The 22,091-nt window shown below is 44.8% G+C and overlaps 1 protein-coding gene and 1 pseudogene across 2 annotated transcripts; both read right to left on the minus strand.

The window, feature by feature from the left end:
- Positions 1-322: 322 nt before the first annotated feature.
- wdr26b (WD repeat domain 26b) lies at positions 323-17,490 on the minus strand. Of its 2 annotated transcripts, none has more exons than XM_014144641.2 (14): positions 16,760-17,490; positions 14,527-14,626; positions 13,928-13,984; positions 9,691-9,827; positions 8,788-8,885; positions 8,402-8,558; positions 6,936-7,074; positions 6,623-6,763; positions 5,738-5,857; positions 5,223-5,368; positions 4,792-4,870; positions 4,457-4,586; positions 3,962-4,156; positions 323-3,671 (listed from the first exon to the last, which is right to left on the minus strand). In XM_014144641.2, the coding sequence occupies exons 1-14, from the start codon at positions 17,044-17,046 to the stop codon at positions 3,646-3,648; spliced, it is 1,812 nt and encodes a 603-aa protein (XP_014000116.1). In that variant the 5' UTR covers positions 17,047-17,490; the 3' UTR covers positions 323-3,645. The 2 variants fall into 2 exon arrangements, with proteins under 2 accessions (XP_014000116.1, XP_014000115.1); XM_014144640.2 differs by having other exon boundaries at positions 8,384-8,558.
- A 714-nt stretch (positions 17,491-18,204) lies between these two features.
- Positions 18,205-22,091, minus strand: part of LOC106571531 (adenylate cyclase type 3-like) — a 39,235-nt pseudogene continuing 35,348 nt past the window's right edge.

Below are 22,091 nucleotides of genomic sequence, written 5' to 3' on the forward strand. Positions count from 1 at the left end.
CATTTGGCATATTTCACCTATTGTTTCAAACTGGAGGAAAAGGTAAAACAAATGAATAATCGTTGAATATTGTCTTGAGTATTTCGACATTGAACCATAGCCTACATTCAACAGTCTATGTTATGTAAATAAAATGCTATGGAAAATGTTGTTGCAAGCATATAATTTCCCACCTGGTGGCGGTGGTGAGCTAATGTAAAGAGGAATGGAGACAAAGGTCTATAGTTGGAGATTATGCAATTTCTCTATGACCTGTATAATACATGGAGAAAACGACTTCACAAAGGCACCTCAAATTAGAAATGTATTTCAAACAAGATGGTTAACTTAAAATAGTCACAATTTATTGGTAACAGTTCTTGTTTATCCCTAAATTTGGCATTTGATCCCCTCTGATGCACACTACTATGCCTCTTTGCTGCCATGCTGTTTCTCTGAATTACACCAAATGTCATCAAATGTTCAAGTGTGTGAACCAGTCAACAGTACAAACAAAGTTAAACACAGGAAAATGGAGAGCTCCTTTCAGTCTGAGAACTCAAACTTTCCTCTAAAGTCTGTCGAGACATGTTGCCTCTACACAAACCTAAGGTCAGTTTAGTTCTGTACTCCCTCATGATTATGGGGAACTGTGGATAGGATTGGATAATGTAAACTGATCCCATATCTGTAATCCAGCCCCTTGATACTTCCATGTTGGGCCACAGATCTTTTTCAAAACCCTGAAAGCTTTATTGAAAATATGCACACAACACTTCTCCTACACAACGATACAAAACAGTACAATCACTTTTGTAAATAAAACGCAAACAGATCCCCGTCCCCAATTACTCTTTTAATCTGCTACCATAAACCCTTACTCCCCCACCTCCAGAGAGAGAAATAAGATAGTTATTAGCATCAAATCATAAACAGTCCTAGAAACTCCAAGACAAAGGAAGAGTAGACACCAAGTTGCATTCAGACATAGCATATGTCACCAGCAGGTGAATTATAACTTTGTGAAAGCTTTTGGGTTCTTCACTTTTTATTTGCCTCAATTCCTCAGACATGACATAAGGTGTGGATGGGCAGTTCAAGTCCATTCAGGGGCCCAAGAGATGGAAGGTTCTAGAATGGGAAAAGCACCATTCCAGAATGTGAAACTCAGAACATGGTATCACACACACGACACCTACGTAGCCACTATTGAGTCTCAAGTGCTTTGATTTTTGGTAGGGGTAGAAACGGCAAACGCAACCAACAGTGGCACAAAAAAAAGCACAATTTTTTTGTCCTGGACATATTCCACAGAGACACGAGTATTGAATCACTGCACAATGTCTCACTTTTAAAAGGCGAGGGGTGGACATTTTAAACCTGATTCTTAAGGTAACACACTCCCAAAACATAACTCACCCCACTCATATTGGCATGAGTGTTACTGTGCATATTCACTATTAATATGTAAGAAGTAGTGGATAAGTAAAAATGAAACCCAAAATACGAAACTAATCATAAGATGAATAAAAAAAATAAAAAATAGGACACCAGTTGTCTGGTTATATTTTAATATGATAATACAGGGAGAGAGAATGAAATGATATAATGAGAACAAAAAATGAAAGAAAATATTTCATAAAAACTGACAGAAAAGCGTTTTTTAAACATTTAATATCAGTCCATAGCAAATAGTCATTACATACCCCGAATCGGGAGGAAGAAAGCTCTGTATGGTGCCTTCATCACTGAAAAGGAGGACTTGGCTGGAGAGAAAGGGGTGTTGTGCAGAAATCAGTCTTGCTCAGTAAGGGCTGTAAGCCTATGTATATGCGGGAGGTTGTGTTTGGTTCTGTATGCTTAACATTAATAATGCTGTACTACTGTGTACTGTGTAGGGTGCATGGAAGAGTGGCGTGAGCCAGATCCCAATATGATCACTTCCATCCATAAAACCTTGCCTATACCTATCCAGCTCTGTCAAAGTGGGAGCTAAGACCAAGTTATATTGGAATTGAGCATTTGTAGGTGTGACTAGGGGTAGACCTCAGCTGTGTGTTTTGGGTGTACATGTGGGTGTGTGTCTGGTGGGGGACAGGCGGGGGTGTTTATGTAAAGGGGAAAACTCTGTAAAGCTGTGAATTTTCCCACAAAACTGATCCAACTCTGGTATCTCAGTGCCATTCCAATGGTAGGTGTTGTTAAGGAGAAATATATATTAAAAAAAAAAGCAAAGTCAAATGTAAAAAGAAAAGCCCAAGTAAAAAAAAAAAAATAGTTTCTACAAAATGGCTCTCAAGTATTCTTTGTTCCACAGATAGAGGTCGCTCTGGGGGTTTGGATGAATTCTGAATGGGATTAAAATCCTCTTTATAATTTCACTGGGGGAGGAGGGGAAAGCATGATCTTCTGCTGGTGTGCATGCCCCTGCACTCACTCACCTAAACAAACACACACAAGCTCACCCATGCACACAAGCTCACCCATACACACAAGCTCACCCATACACACAAGCTCACACACACACACAAGCAAACACACAGAGGAAGGACAGGTGCAGTCCTCAGTGTACGGCAATAGTTGCATGTACAGACCTCTACATCCAAGAGTATGTCATTCTTAGAGATACTCAACACGAGGACTGCTTCACACTTTGCCCTACAGAGACCCAACCACACTACACCAGCTACCACTGACCTCTCACCTTTGACAGCTGACCTTTACCCCCTCCCGACAGGCAGATCTAGTGGAACTGTGAGCTGTGCGGTTGATAGCTTAAGCTCGGAAGCGGGAGATAGGGGGAGTCAGAGGGTGTGACTCGGGGGACATTGGCGCGAGTGTGTCCGTGTTAGACTTTAAACAAGGGATAAAAATAGCTTTTCCTAATTGAGAGTATTCTTCACACTAAAGCACTCCACGGCCACTACTCCTAGTTCAACCCTAGGATTGACCTGTTAAATGATAACAATAAGAATGCTATGACTATCGTAAAAAAAAATCCAAAGAAAGCATAGCCTTTGAGTTTTTCTTTGTCGGTTGGTTGGATTCGTGTTGATTTTCTGCTTTCGTCCAACAACTCAAGTGCGAAGAAAGGAGCGAGAGGAGAAAGGAGAACAGAAAAACGAATAAACGGAAGAGTTTTTATAACTCCCTCCACCCCTTTTAACACCCCACCACCCTCCCCACGGACACACACGGGTAGGTGAGAGACAGATGACAGACGCAGTCCAATCCGTGTAGATGGTCTGTATTGGCTGTCTGAAGGGGTCAGGGGCGTGATGCTGGGCCTGAGGCCCAGGGAAGAGGTGGGTTTCCAGGGGAATATTCAGGGGAGAGCCCCTGGTGTGGCTGTGGCCTTGCTGGGAAAGGGGGGTGGGGTGGAGGAAGAGGAAGCCAGCAGGGAGTACCAATGGATCAGATCGATTTCCCAGGTCACTGGTCTTCCAAGTCCCTGGTTCTGGTTTTGGATGAAGACCTAGTTTTGTAAGCGTGTGTTCATCCTCACCTCCATAGGTGATTGTCAATTGTCATGAGACAAATGATTAACTTTTCTCTGTTTTGTTTTGTCAGGTTTTGGATTTCGTTCTCGTTTTGATGTTTATTGGTTGTTGGTTGGTTTTATTTCTTGTTGTAAAAGAGAATAAGTTTTCCATTCCAACGTCACCATCAACTGTCCATGTTGCTGCAGTTCTCTGGGGAGAGATGAGAGTGACATAATTACCTGTAAAGCTTTTGGCCTTTCTACGGCCATTGAACTTACGGCCTTACTGTGGCCTTACTGTGGCCTTACTGTGGCCTTACTGTGGCCTTACTGTGGCCTTACTGTGGCCTTACTGTGGCCTTACTGTGGCCTTACTGTGGCCTTACTGTGGCCTTACTGTGGCCTTACTGTGGCCTTACTGTGGCCTTACTGTGGCCTTACTGTGGCCTTACTGTGGCCTTACTATGGACATTGAACTAACAAAATGCTAGCGGTATTTACCATTGAGCCCGTCGACCACCTGTGTGTCGAGGAAGGGTGCAGGGCCCCAGACACGCACAGTGCCGTCGTCCGAGGCGGAGGCCATGAGGCCTGGGATGGCGGGGTTCCAGCTAACGCAGTTGACTGTGCGAGTGTGCCCCGTCAGCTCAGCGATGGGCAGCTCACTGCGTCGGTGCCAGATATAGACCTTATGGTCTTGGGGGTGGGGGGAGAAAGTGTAAGAGAGAGGGGGTTACAATGGTATTAATATAGAAAATATCAGCCTTATGTCAACCTTCCTATGATATGCTGATAAGGATGCTGTATTTGTGTGCTTATGCATGTGAGAGATGGAGACATGGGTTGAGCCCCGATAATTGGGGACACACCCATAGTGAGGGACACAGTGGTGAACACGTTTGTTGTAGGGCTCAACAACTACAACACTAATCCTAAGCTTGAGAAGTAGCTGTGGTCAGTGCCTAAAATAGCTGCTGTTGGGTCTGTGGGTGGTACCTTCGCTGCCGCTGGCAATGAAGTCTTCATTGTGGCCTCCGAAGCAGGAGTGGATGGTGTAGAAGCCCTGGGTCACACCTTGGTACTTCCTCACCAACACTCGGTCCTGCAGGTCCCAAAGATGCACTCCCTGTGGGGAGAGAATGGAGGGAGGAGGGGAGGAAGGAGAGGGAGCAGTTAGACACTAAACACAGCCATTAGCACTGGTACATTCTCCTCCATCTCCCTCACACAAACAGACACGAGTCCACACACACACACACAGAGACAGACACACAGAACACCGCCGGTACAGTCCTTTCAGTATTCAAGTATAGCACCCTCTCCCCATTCACCTGAGTTGCTACATTTAACAAAGCTAATCTTCCGTTCTTGGAAACAGTGAAAGACATGATAGGATGGTCCTCCTGAACTCTGTAAAAGAGAAATTCACAACAGAGATCAATCACTGATCTGTGTTCTGTTCAATGATATCTGTATATAGACAACTTTATATGTAAGATGAGTCATTCTGAAGGTATTATTTGGTCCAGTAACGCTTCCTTTAGGTCTCTTAATAATCTATTTATAAAACATGAATAAAAAGTAGTGAACAGTTAGTAATTCATGAATAATTTGTTCATGTATTCATTATGCATGTATAAACCATGCATGTATAAACCATGTATTACTAAGACTTCTGAACCATTTTGTTGTTGTTACTCTACTGAATAATAGTCAGGAGGGTAAATTGTGATCTGGTACGGGGAGAAACCGCAGCCCTCACATGTTTCTGTCCGTTAGGTCCTCAAAGTTGTAACCCCGGATCCGCTGGTGAGTGTCTGACGCTAGCACCGTCCTGCCGTCCCCCACACACCAGAGGCACTGCACACGCACGCCCTCCCACGAGTCCAACAGGTTACCGTCCAGGTCCTGGCAATCACACACACAGGCCAGAAACAGGTAGAAAATCAGACAGATTGACACATAAATACACAGTTTGTAACATACTAGATCCTGACAGTCTCTGTTCTGAAGGTCAGCAGGTCCTTGTCTAGTCAGCTAATCAATAAGAAGTGAAGGTGCATATCTAAAAGTAGTCTGTCCATTTACTGTACTTTATTAGTCCCTCTCCGCTGCAGTATAATTCATTCCTGCTGTCCTGTATCCTCCCCACTACTCACACACTGGCAGGACAAACTGGAAGAACCAACTGACACTGGTATATCTGGTGGATAGATCACACACACAGCAAACTGGTAGAACACACTAATACACACATACTCCATTTACAATACTTACACACTGGTAGAACTGTCCCCTCTGTCCCCCGGTAACAAAGCGTTTCCCGTCAGGGTTCCAGGCCACACTGGTTAGACTGTCCTCGTGGGACTGGCTCATCTTGGTCCGCAACTCGCCCGTCTACCCACCAGGGTACAAACACCACTCAGTTAGTACACAGACACGGAAGAGTTCCCAGCCTGGATGTCTACTGCACGGCTGTTTTTAACAGGCCCGTGAGCCTCCCGAGTGGCGCAGTGGTCTAAGGCACTGCATCTCAGTGCTAGCTGTGCCACAAGAGATTCTGGGTTCGAGTCCAGGCTCTGTCGCAGCCGGCCGTGACCGGGAGACCCATGGGGCAGCACACAATTGGCCCAGCGTCGTCCGAGTTAGGGGAGAGGGTTTGGCCGGCAGGGGTGTCCTTGTCCCATCGCGCACTAGCGACTCCTGTCGCGGCCCGGGCGCAGTGCACGCCGACACGTTCGCCAGGTGTACGGTGTTTCCTCCGACACATTGGTGCGGCTGGCTTAAGTGGGCATTGAATCAAGAAGCAGTGCAGCTCGGCTGGGTCGTGTTTCGGAGGATGCATGGCTCTCGACCTTCGCCTCTCCCGAGTCCGTACGGGAGTTGCAGCGATGAGACAAGACTAACTACCAATTGGATACCACGTAATTGGGGAGAAAAGATGGAGAAAAAAAAAACAGGCCCATCTAAATCAGGGACTCGGACCAATAAATTACATGAATTGATGTGTTTCTATTTATTTAACTAATTCATTCAATCAACCCTTGTCCTGGACAGCCGTCTATTCCTGTACAGATTTTGTACCTGCACTAACATACTGTTTTGCCTTCCGGGGTGTGTGTGTACGTATGCGTGTGTGTGTGTGTGTGTGTGTTGCCATACCTGGACGTTCCACAGCCAGAGTTCAGAGCAGTCATCGGGTCCGCAGGCGATCAGGTAGGCGTCATCAGGGCTCCAGGCCAGGTAGGACACACCGTAGGCATGGCCCTCTAAGGTCCGCAGCAGCTTCAACTGGTGGCTCTCCTAGACAGCACACACACAGACACCAGGCTCTGGGTTAGCGTAAAGCACTAACGGAAAGACAGTAGATGGTGGCCATCTTTTCCATTAATGCAGCAGATGACTCCGATAAGGCATATAGTGGGATTGTACACAGCAGATGGTGTGGGGGATATGGGCTCAGTGTGGTACTCACAGGGTCCACCTGCCAGATGATGACGGTGGTGTCTTTGGAGCCGGTGGCCAGCTTGGTGCCGTTGTTGGAGAACTTACAAAACCACACCTCGTTACAGTGCTCTGTGAGGATCTGCTGCGTGTAGCACGGGAACTGCTTCCTGTGGACAGTGCCAACCAGGAGAGAGGTCAACCAAGGTCAATCCGTCAAATAAAAGGCGAGAAAAATAAGAAAATGAAGGACAGTGGAGAGGGACAGAGAGAACAAGGTAAAGAATGAAGAAGAGAGGATAGAGGCGCTACTGATGGGAGTTGGTAATATATTCCTCATGTCCCTACAGTGAGGGAAAAAAGGATTTGATCCCCTGCTGATTTTGTACGTTTGCCCACTGACAAAGAAATGATCAGTCTATAATTTTAAATGGTAGGTTTATTTGAACAGTGAGAGACAGAATAACAACAACAAAAATCCAGAAAAACGCATGTCAAAAATGTTATAAATTTATTTGCATTTTAATGAGGGAAATAAATATTTGACCCCCTCTCAATCAGAAAGATTTCTGGCTCCCAGGTGTCTTTTATACAGGTAACGAGCTGCCATAGAAAATCTGTGGAGGGAGCTGAAGGTTCAAGTTGCCAAACGGCAGCCTCAAAACCTTAATGACTTGGAGAAGATCTGCAAAGAGGAGTGGGACAAAATCCCTCCTGAGATGTGTGCAAAATAGGTGGCCAACTACAAGAAACGTCTGACCTCTTTGATTGCCAACAAGGGTTTTGCCACCAAGCCATGTTTTGCAGAGGGGTCAAATACTTAATTCCCTCATTAAAATGCAAATCAATTTATAACATTTTTGACATGCGTTTTTCTGGATTTTTGTTGTTGTTATTCTGTCTCTCACTGTTCAAATAAACCTACCATTAAAATTATAGACTGATCATTTCTTTGTCAGTGGGCAAACGTACAAAATCATCAGGGGATCAAATACTTTTTTCCCTCACTGTATATATAAAAAAATAATTTAAAAAAACGAACTCTGCATTGATGGAAAAGGACCCGTAAGTGAGCATTTCACTGTTTTTCTACACCTGTTGTTCACAAAGCATGTCACAAATAAAACGTATGTAGTAAATGATTGAGTGTGATCTTTTCTGTTCACTTTACGACTCTTGCAGTGCGCAACATTTCTGAAATCGAAAAACAATGTAGCATTCCAAAAATATTGCAGATCGCTATTGCATTACATGCAACTGATCTGGGCTCTTGAGTGTTTCCAGGTCAGGTCAAGAGGTCAGGAAAGCGCTGTATCACACACACAAAGACCCTGCATTTAAACACATGCTTTTCTTTATATCCGCATAAATTATTGCCTCCATCTTTACCGATGTCTACAGTGGGCATCGTAAAAAGGAGAGGTTTTCAGGCTCTCTAGTTTTTTTCACATTTCAGCTGTGTTTGGCAGAAAATGTCACCCTGAGTGTGTTGCTGACCGGCTGCAGACGTGGTCCAGGAGCAGGGAGACAGAGTCCAGGCTGCTGTCCAGTTTGGTGTTGTGGTAGAGGCAGCGGTCCCTCTGCAGCTCCACAGCCTGTCTCAGCAGGGTCTGCAGCCGGCGTGGGGGAAGCATCACCGACGGGGGCAGGTATGCTGGAGAGGGAGTGGGTTGGAGAGAAGGACAAGAGACAGGAGTCAAACTGTAGTCCAGTCTGAAGTGCATCCCTAGACCCCTGTGAAGCCCTGTGTGACTTTGTGTATACGGTCTCATGAGGCTGTATGTGATGTAGCGTGTGTAGTTTTGTGTTTATATGAAGTAAAATGTGTGTGTGTGTGTGTGTGTGTGTGTGTGTGTGTGGTGGAATGTGGCCAGTGTTCTCACTCTGTAGCTTGTCCAGCAGTCGGCAGCGTGAGTTTGCACCTTTGCCGTCCCACTCTGCCTTGGCGCGCAGGTCCTCTGCATGGCTACACATCAGATACCTACACAAAACAAAAACCAGTCAGACTACAACATACTCCACTGGGCAAATACTTGTTATGCATGACCTCTAATAACAGTTTTATTAACCTGTATACGCTGGTTATTACTCCAAAGTCACATTGAACTCTCATTCATCTCATATGTATTTACTGTATTCTATACAATTCCACTGTATCTTAGTCCGTGCCGCTCTGACGTCGCTCGTCCATATGTATATAGTATTAATTCATTCCTACTTAGATTTGTGTGTATTGGGTATATGTTGTGTAATTTGTTAGATATTACTTGTTAGATACTACTGCACTGTCGGAGCTAGATGCACAAGCATTTAGCTACACTCGCAATAACATCTGCTAATGACATGTATGTGATCAATAACATTTTATTTGACAATGTGACTGATCAACCACTGACGCAAATTTGGTTGTTTGTTTTTCTTGATAAATGTAGGTTTCCACTGACTGCTTGAGAGACAGACTGGCATATTTAGTGGGCATGCGGATGCATCTGATATTTACTCATTGATTGATTATTTTATTTACGCACTGAATATTTGGATCCTGACCCGAGTTGTACTCGACAGTTTAACAGTTGATGATTGACTTACGTGTTGATTTATGTAAATGGTGCGATTGATAGACAGGCAAACCCACTGAGGATGCTGTTTGCACAGATTGATCAGACAGCGGACTGATATGATTGGTAGAAACAGTAATGCCATAATGACTGACTGTGTGGAGCACATGTGTTCACTGATAAATTGAGTTATCAAATGATTAAAGTGATTGATAGGGGATGGCGTACCCGCTGAGAACATGGATTCGGTCCGTGTTGTACTTGAGCGGCGTGAGCTCTCCCCTGAGCACCTGCAGAGCCTCGAGAACCTTCCCGTCCTCCAAGTACTCCAGATACTTCTGCTGCAGGAGCAGGAACTTCATACGCTACAGAGAAAGAGGGAGGAAGAGGGGTAGATGAAGGAGAAGGGAGAAAGGTGGAGTAGGAGGTGGAGAGAGCCGAAGAAATGGTAGAAATTGAGAGAGGGGGAGGAGGGTGGTTGATAGATTATGTAGACAAAGGGAAAGGATGAGAGAGAAAAGGGGGAAGAAAAAGATGAGTAAAAAGGAGAGAGAGGAGAAACAAATGAAGTAAGCAAGTGGTGACAAAAGGGTTTCATAAAAAGCGTCGGGGAGCCCAGAAACCTGACCAACAGATTTCAGATTAGTACTAATTAACTAATTTCAAAACATAACGCCTCCAACGACTCTGATCCTGTGTTTCAAAGGGTGCAGGCACTCATACTAGAGAGAAAGAGGCAAAGCGAGAGGCTTGACTCCGCCCCAAGATCTGTCCGAGCGACAATATACAGTGAGAAGCAGAGGAAGTTGGGATTATTGGTATGGAGGTCAATGAGAGTGTTAAATTTGGTCAACATAACATGTTATTGCTAATTTCCTACGCAAGGCTTATTTGATCGGATAGAATTTCCATATTTAGGTTGTTACAAATGTATTGATATAAGTGGACGCACGTGGCATTCCGGCAACTTAGGAAAAAATGATTTTATATCAGAGTTGTGCCTGTTTTTACACAAACTCTTAACAAAGGGGCCCCCCAGGGGTGTGTCCTCAGTCCTCTGCTGTTGTACTCCCTGTTCACCCACAACTGCGTGGCTTTAAACAACACAAACATCAAGTTTGCTGACCTGATAAACAACAATGATGAGTCAACCTATAAAGAGGTGGTAAGTGAACTGGCATTGTGGTGTCATGACAACAACCTCTCACTCAACGTCAGGAAAACAAAGGAGTTCATTTCAGGAAGCAGAGGGAACATGCCCCGATCCACATCAACGGTAGAGTCACAAGTTAAGTTCCTCGGCATCCACTTGTCATGAAACACCACCACTCGTCCATAGGGCGCAACAGCAGCTCTACTTCCTAAGGCGGCTGAAGAAATCTGGCATGCCAACCCAGGTCATCTCTAAATACTATAGCTGGACAATCACGGCCTGGTACAGCAATTGCGCCATCCACAACCACAAGGCCCTCCAGCAGCTAGTGAAGACAGCTCAGTACATCACTGGGACCGTGCTCCAACCCATCCAGGTAATCTACTCAAAACGGTGCCCGATGGAAGGCACGCAGCATCATCAAGGACCCCACACACACAAGCTGTTCTCTCCCTTAGCATGGGGCAGCCAGTATCGGAGCATGAGGTCTGATTCCAATAGGCTCAGAGACCGTTTCTATCTACAAGCCATCAGACTGCTGAACACTTGAGCTGAACTGACCACCTGCTCTGATTCTCCTCACCTTAGCACACACACACAGACACACCAGACTCTTATTATACTGTTCAGTTTATACACTGCCCCCCCCCATCCCCAAAATACATGGAAATATTGGACTATAAATTGTGCCTTCCTGTATTATCCTTATGCTAAAAATGTTATTCTATTCTACTGCCATTTACTTTATTTTTTATCGCATTGTCGATAAGGAACCTGCAAGTAAGCATTTCGTTGGACGATGCATACCATGTGTATCTCGTACATACGACAAAAAAAAACGTGAAACTGGTTGGCTAGAATGTTTTCGCCTCCTCCTGCATGCTTTCTGCCTTCGTGGACATTTATGCCCATTATTAGAGCAGTCAGTCCCACATAGATCATCTTTGCTCATACCCTTATCATTTGAGTGACAGGCAGCATTACCATGGTGACAGTGAACTGGGGGGGGGGGGGTATTGGTTGGCCTTGGTGTCATGTGGTGGGCGTTGGCTTAACCCCAGAGACCTCACAGTGCCAGCTGTAACTAGCCACTTCCTCATTAACTTAATACTTGTGACCACAAACAAGTGTTAACCAGTCTGGGTATTTTGGTCAGTGCTGACATTTATGGTATTTTTTATTTAACCAGGCAAGTCAGTTAAGAACAAATTCTTATTAACAATGATGGCCTACCCCGGCCAAACCCGGATGACGCTGGGCCAATTATGTGCCGCCCTATGGGACTCCCAATCACGGCTGGTGGTGATACAGCCCGGAATCAAACCAGGATCTGCAGTGACGCCTCTAGGACTGAGATGCAGTGCCTTAGAGAGCTGCGCCACTCGGGAGCCCTATTATTAAAGGAATCCATCTTATCTTGGGCCTGCCACAGCCCAACAGACGAGTTAACGCACCCTAACATGCACAACCTGTCAGAAGGACCAACACAGTTGGACCTTTTCAATTATAACCATGACTCTGGCATATAAATTACCATCGTTAAGTGTCCAGCATAATCAGATTGACATAACTTGCATACCTTCTTGCTATATGGCAGGACAGAAAACGACTATTCCTTTTTAGACATTCATAAAACAGGATATAAGTTTACCTCGAGTTAAAATTAATTGTGCAATAACAAGCCTTTGGTTCACCAGAATAAAACTCCACAGGCACTTGACTAAGCCACAGGAGACCATTTTGAGATCTATCCTTTTCATTCTACTAGCACTGACTTTGCTGATAGCTACATTGAAGAAAAATGTACTTACTATGATTGAGATATGTGGTAGTCCTACCTAGCCATCTTAAAATGAATGCACTAACTTAAGTCGCTCTGGATAAGAGTGTCTGACTCAAATGTATCCTGTCTCCTAATGAGCTAGCAAGGTCTAATCATCATCATTTAGCCTAGCTGCAGTCCTCTGTGTTCTTTAGATGACATCTGAACGCGCTGTACCCGTGGTAGAGGCGACTCCCCTCATTTACAATCGCAGAAGAACAGCTGAATGACAAATGAGCTCCATCAGAATATGTATGGTTATTTGATGATATATAGAAAATAATAAAATGTACAAGACATACAGTTGACTGAAAATCTACAATGAACTCACTAACCACATTTCCATCTACAGTCTTTATGCAAAAAAATTCATACCGTATTAAAAAATATCACGACAGCTGTGATGGAAACAGGAAGTTACATTAAAAATGTATAAATGCCAACATATTTGTTTGTTCGATATGGTGGGATCTTTGTCCAAAATTAATTATACAAGAAAATGGAGTGGAAACACCTTTATGAGCAAATATTGATATAACCATCATATCGAAGTAAACTCGGAGTCACACCATGGCATCCTCCCACTACGACTAGGGAAAACATGCAGTTTAAATTAGGCTACAGGTTAAAAAAGTTATGAACTTCACAGGGTAGTGAACGTGCATGGTATGAGTTAAATGCTCCTTTCCAATAAAATGTCAATGGTCTTATTCTGGTGACATGATGATCAATGCTTGACTGCCGCTTTGACAAATAAAAATATTGTGGCTCTTATCCATAATCTCATTATGTAGACTAGCCTACCTGCACTGTATCTGCGAGTTGTTGGCTGCAGTGCACATGCCAAGACCAGAGTAGGCACATTTGCTATCTAACGCAACAGTTTAAGACAAAACTATCGGTAGAGTTGAAAATGTGATGGAAACACATTGAACATTAGATTTTTATTCCGTACATGAAAATTAAGCGAAAAAGTACATTTTGTGAGCACTAAGTCATCACGCACTGATTTTTATCTGCAACAAGTCAGTTCGATTGAAACACACCACTAGTGGGGAAATTCACATATTTTCTTTATGCAGATTTTTGAATATTTGCATGAAAATCTGTCACCAATTGGATGAAACCTAGCGACTAATAATGCAAAATTCTTTAAACACTAACAATGTGATTATACAACTGTGTTTTTGTTGAATAATAATATTGGTGGAACATTTTACTGATAATCATTCCATACACGTAGCATCTGACCAGCAAATTATTAAATGCAGGATACTATACCCCCATATATGAGGATATCTGTTGTAAACATTCCATTCAGTCCGTCCAAGGTATTCCGGAACACTTGAAATTCCAGTCAGAATGGATCCGCCTCACAAAGGAGGGACTTTCTAATCTAGAACAGTCAGGTTGGGGACGGAACCGTTCTAGAACCCGTGGTCCCCTTTCACTGCGTTGATGACTGTCATTCAGGTCAGGTTTGGGCTTACCACAATAGCGTTGGGAGAATGCATCAGTGCCCTCAGCTCGTTGAGATCATTCTCAGCCTGGACCAAAACAAAGAGAGAGAGGGGAGACAAATAGTTGGCTCAGCACTTTCAAGCCACAAAAACGACAAATCAAAACAGTTGACCACTACAATAACCACACTCTTTCTCAGTGGAGGAAGTCAATAACTGTCATTATCATGGTGTGTGAAGCCATTTTGTGGCTACAGCTCAGATAATGCTCAGTAATATCTGTACATTTATGGGAGTTAAAAAAATATGAACATTTTTTACAAGCCTTATTAGCCCAAGGCTCTTGGAATGGGAGTATTGTGGCAATGTAGAAGAGAAGGTAATTACAGTAACAACTCTTAAAGATCCCTACTAGGAACTTAGCTACCTATATTTTCATCAACAAGTTCCAATATTTTATTGATTGGAACAAATGGTTATTAAGAACACTATGTACTCCATATGTAGCTTAATGTTGGTGTTGTAAATGTGATAGATAGATAGTAACAGAGCCATGTTAAAGGTACTCTCTGTGCAGGCTATGCCTAACATTAAAGGTGCAGGTGTAACTATGGTAACATGGGACCCACCTTTTCCCACTCCCCCTCCATGACGTTGTTGCGGAACTTTGTGGCTGAGGTATGTTCCAGTCTGCAGCCCGACTCCTGCATTAGCAGGTCCACTGTTTGACTGTAGAGAAGAGAGTGGGGAAACATTTTTATTTTTGTTAACCTTTATTTAACTAGGCAAATCACTTAAGAACAAATTCTTATTTACAATGACAGCCTACACCGGCCAAACCGTAAACAGGACGACACAGGGCCAATTGTGCGCAGCCTTATGGGTCTCCCGATCATGGACGGTTGTGATACAGTCCGGGATCAAACCAGGGTCTGTAGTGACACCTCAGACCGCTGCACCACTCGGGAGCCATAAAAACATTACCTCAATGTTTACAACAAACGTTAGCTGAACATTTGAACGAGACGGACATTAACGTACAGATGTAATGGAACTGAAATGTCAGCTCAAAATCAATTGACCACGGAGAGACAAATGAAACATGAATTGCCTAAACGTTCATAGCAAACAGCTTAACATTGGCCAACAAGACAGCCAAGGGACCTGATATGTTATACCAGACCGACAGACAGAGGGAGAGACAGGCATGACATAATCTAAACCATATCCAGCAATAAGTTATAATTCATTAGTAATAATTATAGACTAGACCTGTCAACTGCGAGTACCTTTTCTGTAAATCTCTATATAAGTGTGCTGAAAAGGTGTCTGTGATAAAATGGAGTGGGGCTGTACTGACAACATAGCATGATGACATCATCCTCATGTATCAAGAGAGAGTGGTGCAGCAGTGTTTACAGCGTCACCCTGCTGAGTTCAGACACCATTCTCACGTTCCATTCCACATTTGAAATGTAGGGGCGTCAGTTCCATAGCAGACAATGCATGTATTTATCCACCATATAAACATAACCAAACAGGCTCTCTTAGCAGCTCCTGTAATGGCAGTTCCAATGGCGAGCAGTAGCAGGCTGGGTCTATCAAACACTGCATTAACAGTCCATTATGGTGACATGGGCCAATTTAGCCATGTAGGGCTCAAAATATTGTGTTCCTCCTATCTATTATTAGAGTCAATCAACGTTCATAATCTATAACAGCTGAATAGACGCGCATTCCACAGCCGCCATGAAATCATTCCCTAGTGGGGAAGTCATTCTGATTACTTCACGAGCCACCATTACCAACAATATGTTTTTTCTTCACTACCACCAATAATGATACGAGTTAAACATTGCTCTGACTTTGCATCTGGGGCTATAAATGGTGATTGTGTCCATATTTACACCACTGCCATTGTTGACAGACTGCTATTTGCAGACAATTAAATATGACAACGTCAGAATAATATAAGCGGTTAGAAAGATAACCAGTGGTTTAAGAGGCTGGACCATGGTTGTTGTTCAAGACGACTGCCACTCAAAAGAAAACACCGACCCCGTCTGTTTTTCTACTTTACAGCAATGTATCAAGCAAACTCCTTTATCGACGTTATCTTTGTAAACACCAAATGTCAATGTCATGAAAACACGCAAGCCATCGAAAGGGCCAAATATGGGAAAGACAGGAGAATGAAAACAAATTGACGCTGTCAAACAGGGTATCGTTGTTCTCACTACGCACTTTTGCGCAATCCTCTAAAAACGCAGGCATTTCATTTCTGACAACTATTCTACGGTTACACGGTGCAGCCACAGTATAAAATAGGCGAAATCTATAAGGTCATTTCAAACAGGCTATGGCCATTTACGTCCTTAGTAGCCACAAATCAATATAGATTTTCCAGCATCTTTCGCTGGATTACTAGGTGATGTAATGCGATTTCCATCAGTGTAACAAAATATATATACACAACTCACAACACGCAGTTCAACTATCCTTATAAGGTTACTCTGAAAAAAAGTTATTGTGTGGGGTCAAGGTAGCCAACCAAATTGGGAACTGTCTTGAGTTTGTATTCTGTATAAAAGGTCAGAATAACAATCGTAACGAAGACTAGTGGTTCTATCGACCTACCACTCCGTATTGTGCAAAATGGACCCCTTCTTCCTCCGACTAACGTTAGCTTGCTAACTACCCCCTCCCCCATGTTTGTCTGTCAAACGCAGAAATCCGTTTTTAATCAACTGCCACCACGCAGTTCGCTATTTGAAAAAACCTCACAAAAATGATATTTCATGAATCATGTGCTTTGACATGTTAGGGTTTTTTTCCTTCCAATGACACGTCGTGTAAACTTACTTTAGCCCTAACCCGTGGAGATGTTGTCCTATTAATCGGATGACATCTTCCTCCGACTGTGAAAGACGTTTCTTCTTTTTCATGGAGCCGACCTCCGAACCAGAGGCTGTGGACGTCCCTGAGCCAGGTCCGGCTCCGTTATTGGTACCGACACTATTCCCATTGTTTGTGCTGACCAGAAGCCCGTTGAAGTGCGTTCCCCCAGCGGAGGATGACTCCCCGTTTTGCGCGCTGTTAAGGCAGGAAAGCTCTGAATCCTGTCCCTGTCCTGCCCCGTTTGACTGCATGTTATTGCCGCTGAGATTGTTGACAAGGGTCCGGTTAAAGTGAATAGCAGAGGTGGCTTGGTGATGTGGAGAAGTAGTAGCAAGTCCCAAAACAACTCCAGAAAGGCCTGTAGCAACTGTTGAATCCCCGGACTCTCCTGCTCCCTCCGCCGCCGAGGCTCGGTGTTTCTTCCGTGGGGGCGGCGACGCTCCGCCGGTGTCCGAGTCGGAGGAGGAGGAAGCGGAGGCCAGAGTTTCCTCACCGAGAGCGGCCGTGGTTAGAAGCCGGCGAAGCCCCGGGTGGGAAAGGAGGTTTTAGCTCCCAGAATTTAGACTTCGTAACCCGGCTGAGAACGCACTGACTCCGTGATAGTCCCGTCAATCGCTCCGTTTTTGTTGTTGTTTCTCTCAACAGCTGCAACCCCCTAATGGAGTCCAGACACGCTGACGTAACCGGAAATTCCTATACTACCCTGCTTCCGGTAGAATTATATAATCTATGGGTGGCGCATTGGGACCAATTTTGCATATTGATTATGGTTTTATGATAGCTTTAAAGAATTTATATTAAAATACCAGGCAAAAATAGATGAATAAAATCAGTTGTTTTATTGGAGGAGTCGCAATGGCTTATATTCGTCATATGCGCCGAATACAACAGGTGCAGACCTTATCATGAAATGCTTACTTAGAAGCCCATAACTAACAATGCAGTTCAAAAAATGGAGTTAAGAAAACATTTACTAAATAAACTAAAGTTTAAAAAAAAATCAAATCAAAAACTAACACATTAAAATTACATAACAATAACGAGGCTATGTAGGGGGTACCGGTCCCAAGTCACTGTGCGGCGGTATAGGTTAGTCGAGGTAATTTGTAAAGTCACTATCCATATTCAGAGGAGATGATCACTTGCACTCAATGGCGGAATTTGAGTTTTATACACCAGAAACCAGACCAGAAATAATACTGCAACTCACAGTCATTTCACTGTGGTGAGAATTGCTGGAAATACTGTTCTGTACTAGGTTCAAATACACACAGACCTAATAAAATGATTTTTTTATTTTATTTTAATTAACACATTATACATTCATAATATTTCAAGTGGCATTATCTTACTCAAGGCAAAACAAATCTTGTCACACTAGTTTAGTATGGACTTTGGGTGGAGTGACATATGTAGTTCTATGAAGTAGTTGCCTATATCTGAATATACACACAGTAGCTAACATCTTGTACATGTACCCATCAATGTAAAAAAAGGTATGATTTCATCTTTCAGAGAGCAAGCTGTGATGCTCATTATAAAGGTGTATAAGCTAATAGGCCTACTTTCTCTACTTTTTCACTTGGACTATCAGTTGCCAGAGAATCCAGATGCGGCTATTGGAGTACAAAAGTGAGTGTGTTTTTGTTTTTCTTAATATGTAGAAACGGTATGCTTGCCTATGCTTTAACTGTACGCTTGCCCATGGCATTTAAATTTAAGCTGTTATAGCATGTCTCCAGTGTGTTCATATACATAAGAATGATGACCATGTGTAATCTGTACTATGTCTGTTGTATCAGCAGGTGTGGATCAGAATGGTCCACTACTTGGTGAGGCTGGGCTGTAGTGGTGGTGGGACCAGTGCTATTGCTACTTTCATGAAGAAGGTTAGTAGCTCCCCCTTCCCTTTGACAAAGATAGCCCTCTCCGGACAAAGCGGAATCCATACTCGTTCATGATGTTATTGCAGTCCTCCACCACCTAGGGGCAGTACATCATAGGGTAATGACAGATAAAAATGGTCCACAGGTCTATATGAGAAAGTGACGTTTTCAATGAAAATCACGTAAGCAATCTCTCCCCATTGAAAGCAGTTAAGCATAAAACTGTTCAGTAAATCCTGAATTCCAGCAATAACAACACACATACAGTTCCAGTCAAAAGTTTGGACACACCTACTCATTCAAGGGTTTTTCTTTATTTTTACATTGTATAAATGCCAAGAGTATGCAAAGCTGTCATCAAGGCAAAGGGTGGCTACTTTGAAGAATCTCAAATATATTTTGATTCGTTTAACACTTTTTTGGTTACTACATTATTCCATGTGTGTTATTTCATAGTTGGTACAGGACGGCAGGCAGGAAACAGGAGACAAAGGGCTGTGAGGCAGAGGTTTAATCCTAGACACATGAAAAGTGGGATGAATACGGGAAGGGTGCAGGGCAACAGAAGAAAGCAGAGGGGCTAAGGATTTTAGAGATGGGGAAAGGGCCGATGAAACAGGGGGAAAGTTTACGCGACTCCACCCGGTGGGGCAGTTCCGGAGTGGAAAGCCATACCCTCTGCCCGAGCCGATAGCGGGGAGCAGGGGCCCCGTGGCGATCCACCTGTCGCCGATACCTGGATGTGGTCTTTAGAAGAGCGACCGGGCTCTCTTCCAGGTACGGCGACTGTGGCAGAGGGTATCCCAAGGAACACTCGAAGGGCGAGAGACCAGTGGCCGAGCAGGGAAGGGTGTTATTGGAGTATACCAACCACACAAGTTGCTGGCTCCAGGTGGGGAGGTTGGCGGAGACGAAGCAACAAAGAGCCGTCTCCAGGTCCTGATTGGCTCACTCCAACTGGCCATTAGATTGGGGGTGATAACCAGAGGATAGGCAGGCCGACGACCCAATGAGGGTGCAGAACGCCTTCCAGAACCGGGACGAGAACTGAGGACCACGATCGGAGACCATGTCAACCGGAAGTCCATGGATCCGGAAGACCTGCTGCACCATGAGCTGAGCCGCCTCCTTGGCTGAGGGTAACTTGGGAAGCGGAATAAAATGGGTGGCTTTAGAAAACCTATCTTCCACCATCAGGATCGTGGTGTTGCCATCTGACGGAGGAAGACCATTAACAAAGTCCAGGGATATATGGGTCCAGGGGTGGTGAGGAACAGGGAATGGTTGAAGAAGGCAAGCCGGAGTTTGCCCGCAGAGTATTATTTTGTGCACACACAGTGCAGGCAGGGACGAATGCGGAGATGTCAGAAACCATGGAACACCACCAAAAGCGTCGTCGGATGAAAGCCAGGGTCCAATGGGAGCTTGGATGACAGGTCAGTCACAAGGAATGTGCCCATTTCAGGACCAGGGAATGGGCAGAGTCCGGGACAAACATTCAGTTAGCGGCTCGGAACGCTGCGCCTTATGGACAAGGCTCTCTATATCCCAGACAAGTTCAGCCGCCAGACAAGAGTTAGGGAGGATGGTCTCTGGGTCAGACAGAGTAGCAGCGAGGCTATACAAACGTGAGAGTGTGTCAGGCTTCACATTCTTGGATCCCGGGCGGTAGGAGAGAGTGAAATTGAAATGGGTGAATAACAGGGCCCAACGAGCCTGCCTAAAGTTGACGCACTTGGCGGTGGTTCTTATGGTCAGTCCACACTAAGAATGGGTGTTCCGCCCCCTCCAACCAGTGCCTCCACTCCTCCAACACCATCTTACCCACATCATAGTTCCTCTCAACAGGGGTAGGACGGTGGGCGAGAAAAGTGCAGGGGTAGCAGCTTTTGGTCCTGGGCAGAACGCTGGAACAGGACAGCCCCCACTCTGACATCCAAGGCATCGACCTCCACCGCAAATAGAGGGGACAGGTCCAGATGGATTAAGATGGGGTCTGTAGTGAATCAACGCTTGAGGTCTGATAACACCTAGTCAGCTGCTGGAGACCACGTGAATGCAACCTTGGGAGAGGTGAGTGCTGAGAGGGGGGAAGCCAGGGTGCTTTAACCCCGGATGAAGTGGCTGTAGAAGTTAGCAAATCCCAGGAAATTTTGCAGCTGCACTATGGATGTGGGTTGAGGCCAATCCACCACCGCTCTCACCTTGTCTGGATCCATCTGTATATGTCCTGCAGCAATGACGTATCCTAGGAAGGAGAGGGTGGAGCGATGGAATTCACACTTCTTCGCTTTAATGAAAAGCTGTTTCTTCAGGTGACACTGAAGGACCTGTCAGACATGGAGGACGTGCTCTTGAGCTTAACGGGAAAAGACAAGGATGTCGTTGAGGTAGACAAACACGAACCGGTTCAGCATGTCCCGGAGCACATCATTGACCAGGGCCTGGAACACAGCGGGAGCGTTGATCAGTCCAAATGGCATAACCAAGTATTCATTGTGCCCGCTAGCCATGTTTAACACTGTCTTACACTCATCTCATTCCCGTATCCGAACCAGATTGTAGGCGTTCCGAAGGTCCAACTTTGAGAATAGGTTCGCTCCATGAAGAGGTTCGAAAGCCTAGGAGATGAGTGGTAGAGGGTAACGTTTTTTAACCATGATGTCATTAAGGCCCCGTTAGTTGATACATGGGTGCAGGGTTTTGTCCTTCTTCTCCACAAAGAAGAACCCTGCATCGGCGGGAGAGGCAGATGGACGAACACTCCCTGCAGTGAGAGAGTCCTCAATGTACTCCTCCATAGCCTTGGTCTCTGGACCCAACATGGAGTAAAGGGACCATGTTGAAGATCTCCCAGAGGTCCAGGTACTCCACAGCAATGGCGGAGATATCCGAGGCTTCTCCCAAGCCTGCAGGAAGACATCCCGGGGCAGGCAGTGCCGACTTAAGGCAATGTACATTGAAGAACGGGCTCCAACCCACGATAGAACCAGTAGCCCAGTCACTCAGGGGATTGTGCTTCTGGAACCATGAATACCCTAAAACCATGGGTACATGGGGAAATTCTATGAACAGGAACTGCATAAACTCATTGTGATTTCCTGATACTCCTAGGTTGATAGGAAGCGTATTGCGGGTGACCAATAGAGCGTACATCCAGCACTCTGACGTCCATGGGAATGGAGAGGGGTTGAGTGGAGATGCCCAACTCCAACACCAAGGTAGTGTCGATAAAGCTCTTGTCGGCCCCAGAGTCAATGAGCACCCAAAGAGATTTGGCCTGGTCACCCCACAACAGGGTGGCATGGAGAGGGGTACGAGTAAGGGGAGATTGGAATAACCTCGTACGGCTCACCAGAGTACTCGTACCTACAGATGAGCCTGGTCTTTTTAAATGGACAGGTGGAAAT

The sequence above is a fragment of the Salmo salar genome, chromosome ssa15, assembly GCF_905237065.1.
Source record: "Salmo salar chromosome ssa15, Ssal_v3.1, whole genome shotgun sequence".
NCBI classification, from domain to species: domain Eukaryota; kingdom Metazoa; phylum Chordata; class Actinopteri; order Salmoniformes; family Salmonidae; genus Salmo; species Salmo salar.

What these genes read in the sequence shown, in the direction of transcription:
- wdr26b (XM_014144640.2), bottom strand. Translation starts at nt 17,046, where the DNA reads ATGCAGTCAAACGGGGCAGGACAGGGACAGGATTCAGAGCTTTCCTGC. An exon ending in TCATCTGGCAGGTGGACCCT is followed by an intron (nt 6,764 to 6,935) that starts GTGAGTACCACA and finishes TGTGCTGTCTAG; the next exon opens with GAGAGCCACCAGTTGAAGCT. An exon ending in CATTGCCAGCGGCAGCGAAG is followed by an intron (nt 4,157 to 4,456) that starts GTACCACCCACA and finishes CCCACCCCCAAG; the next exon opens with ACCATAAGGTCTATATCTGG.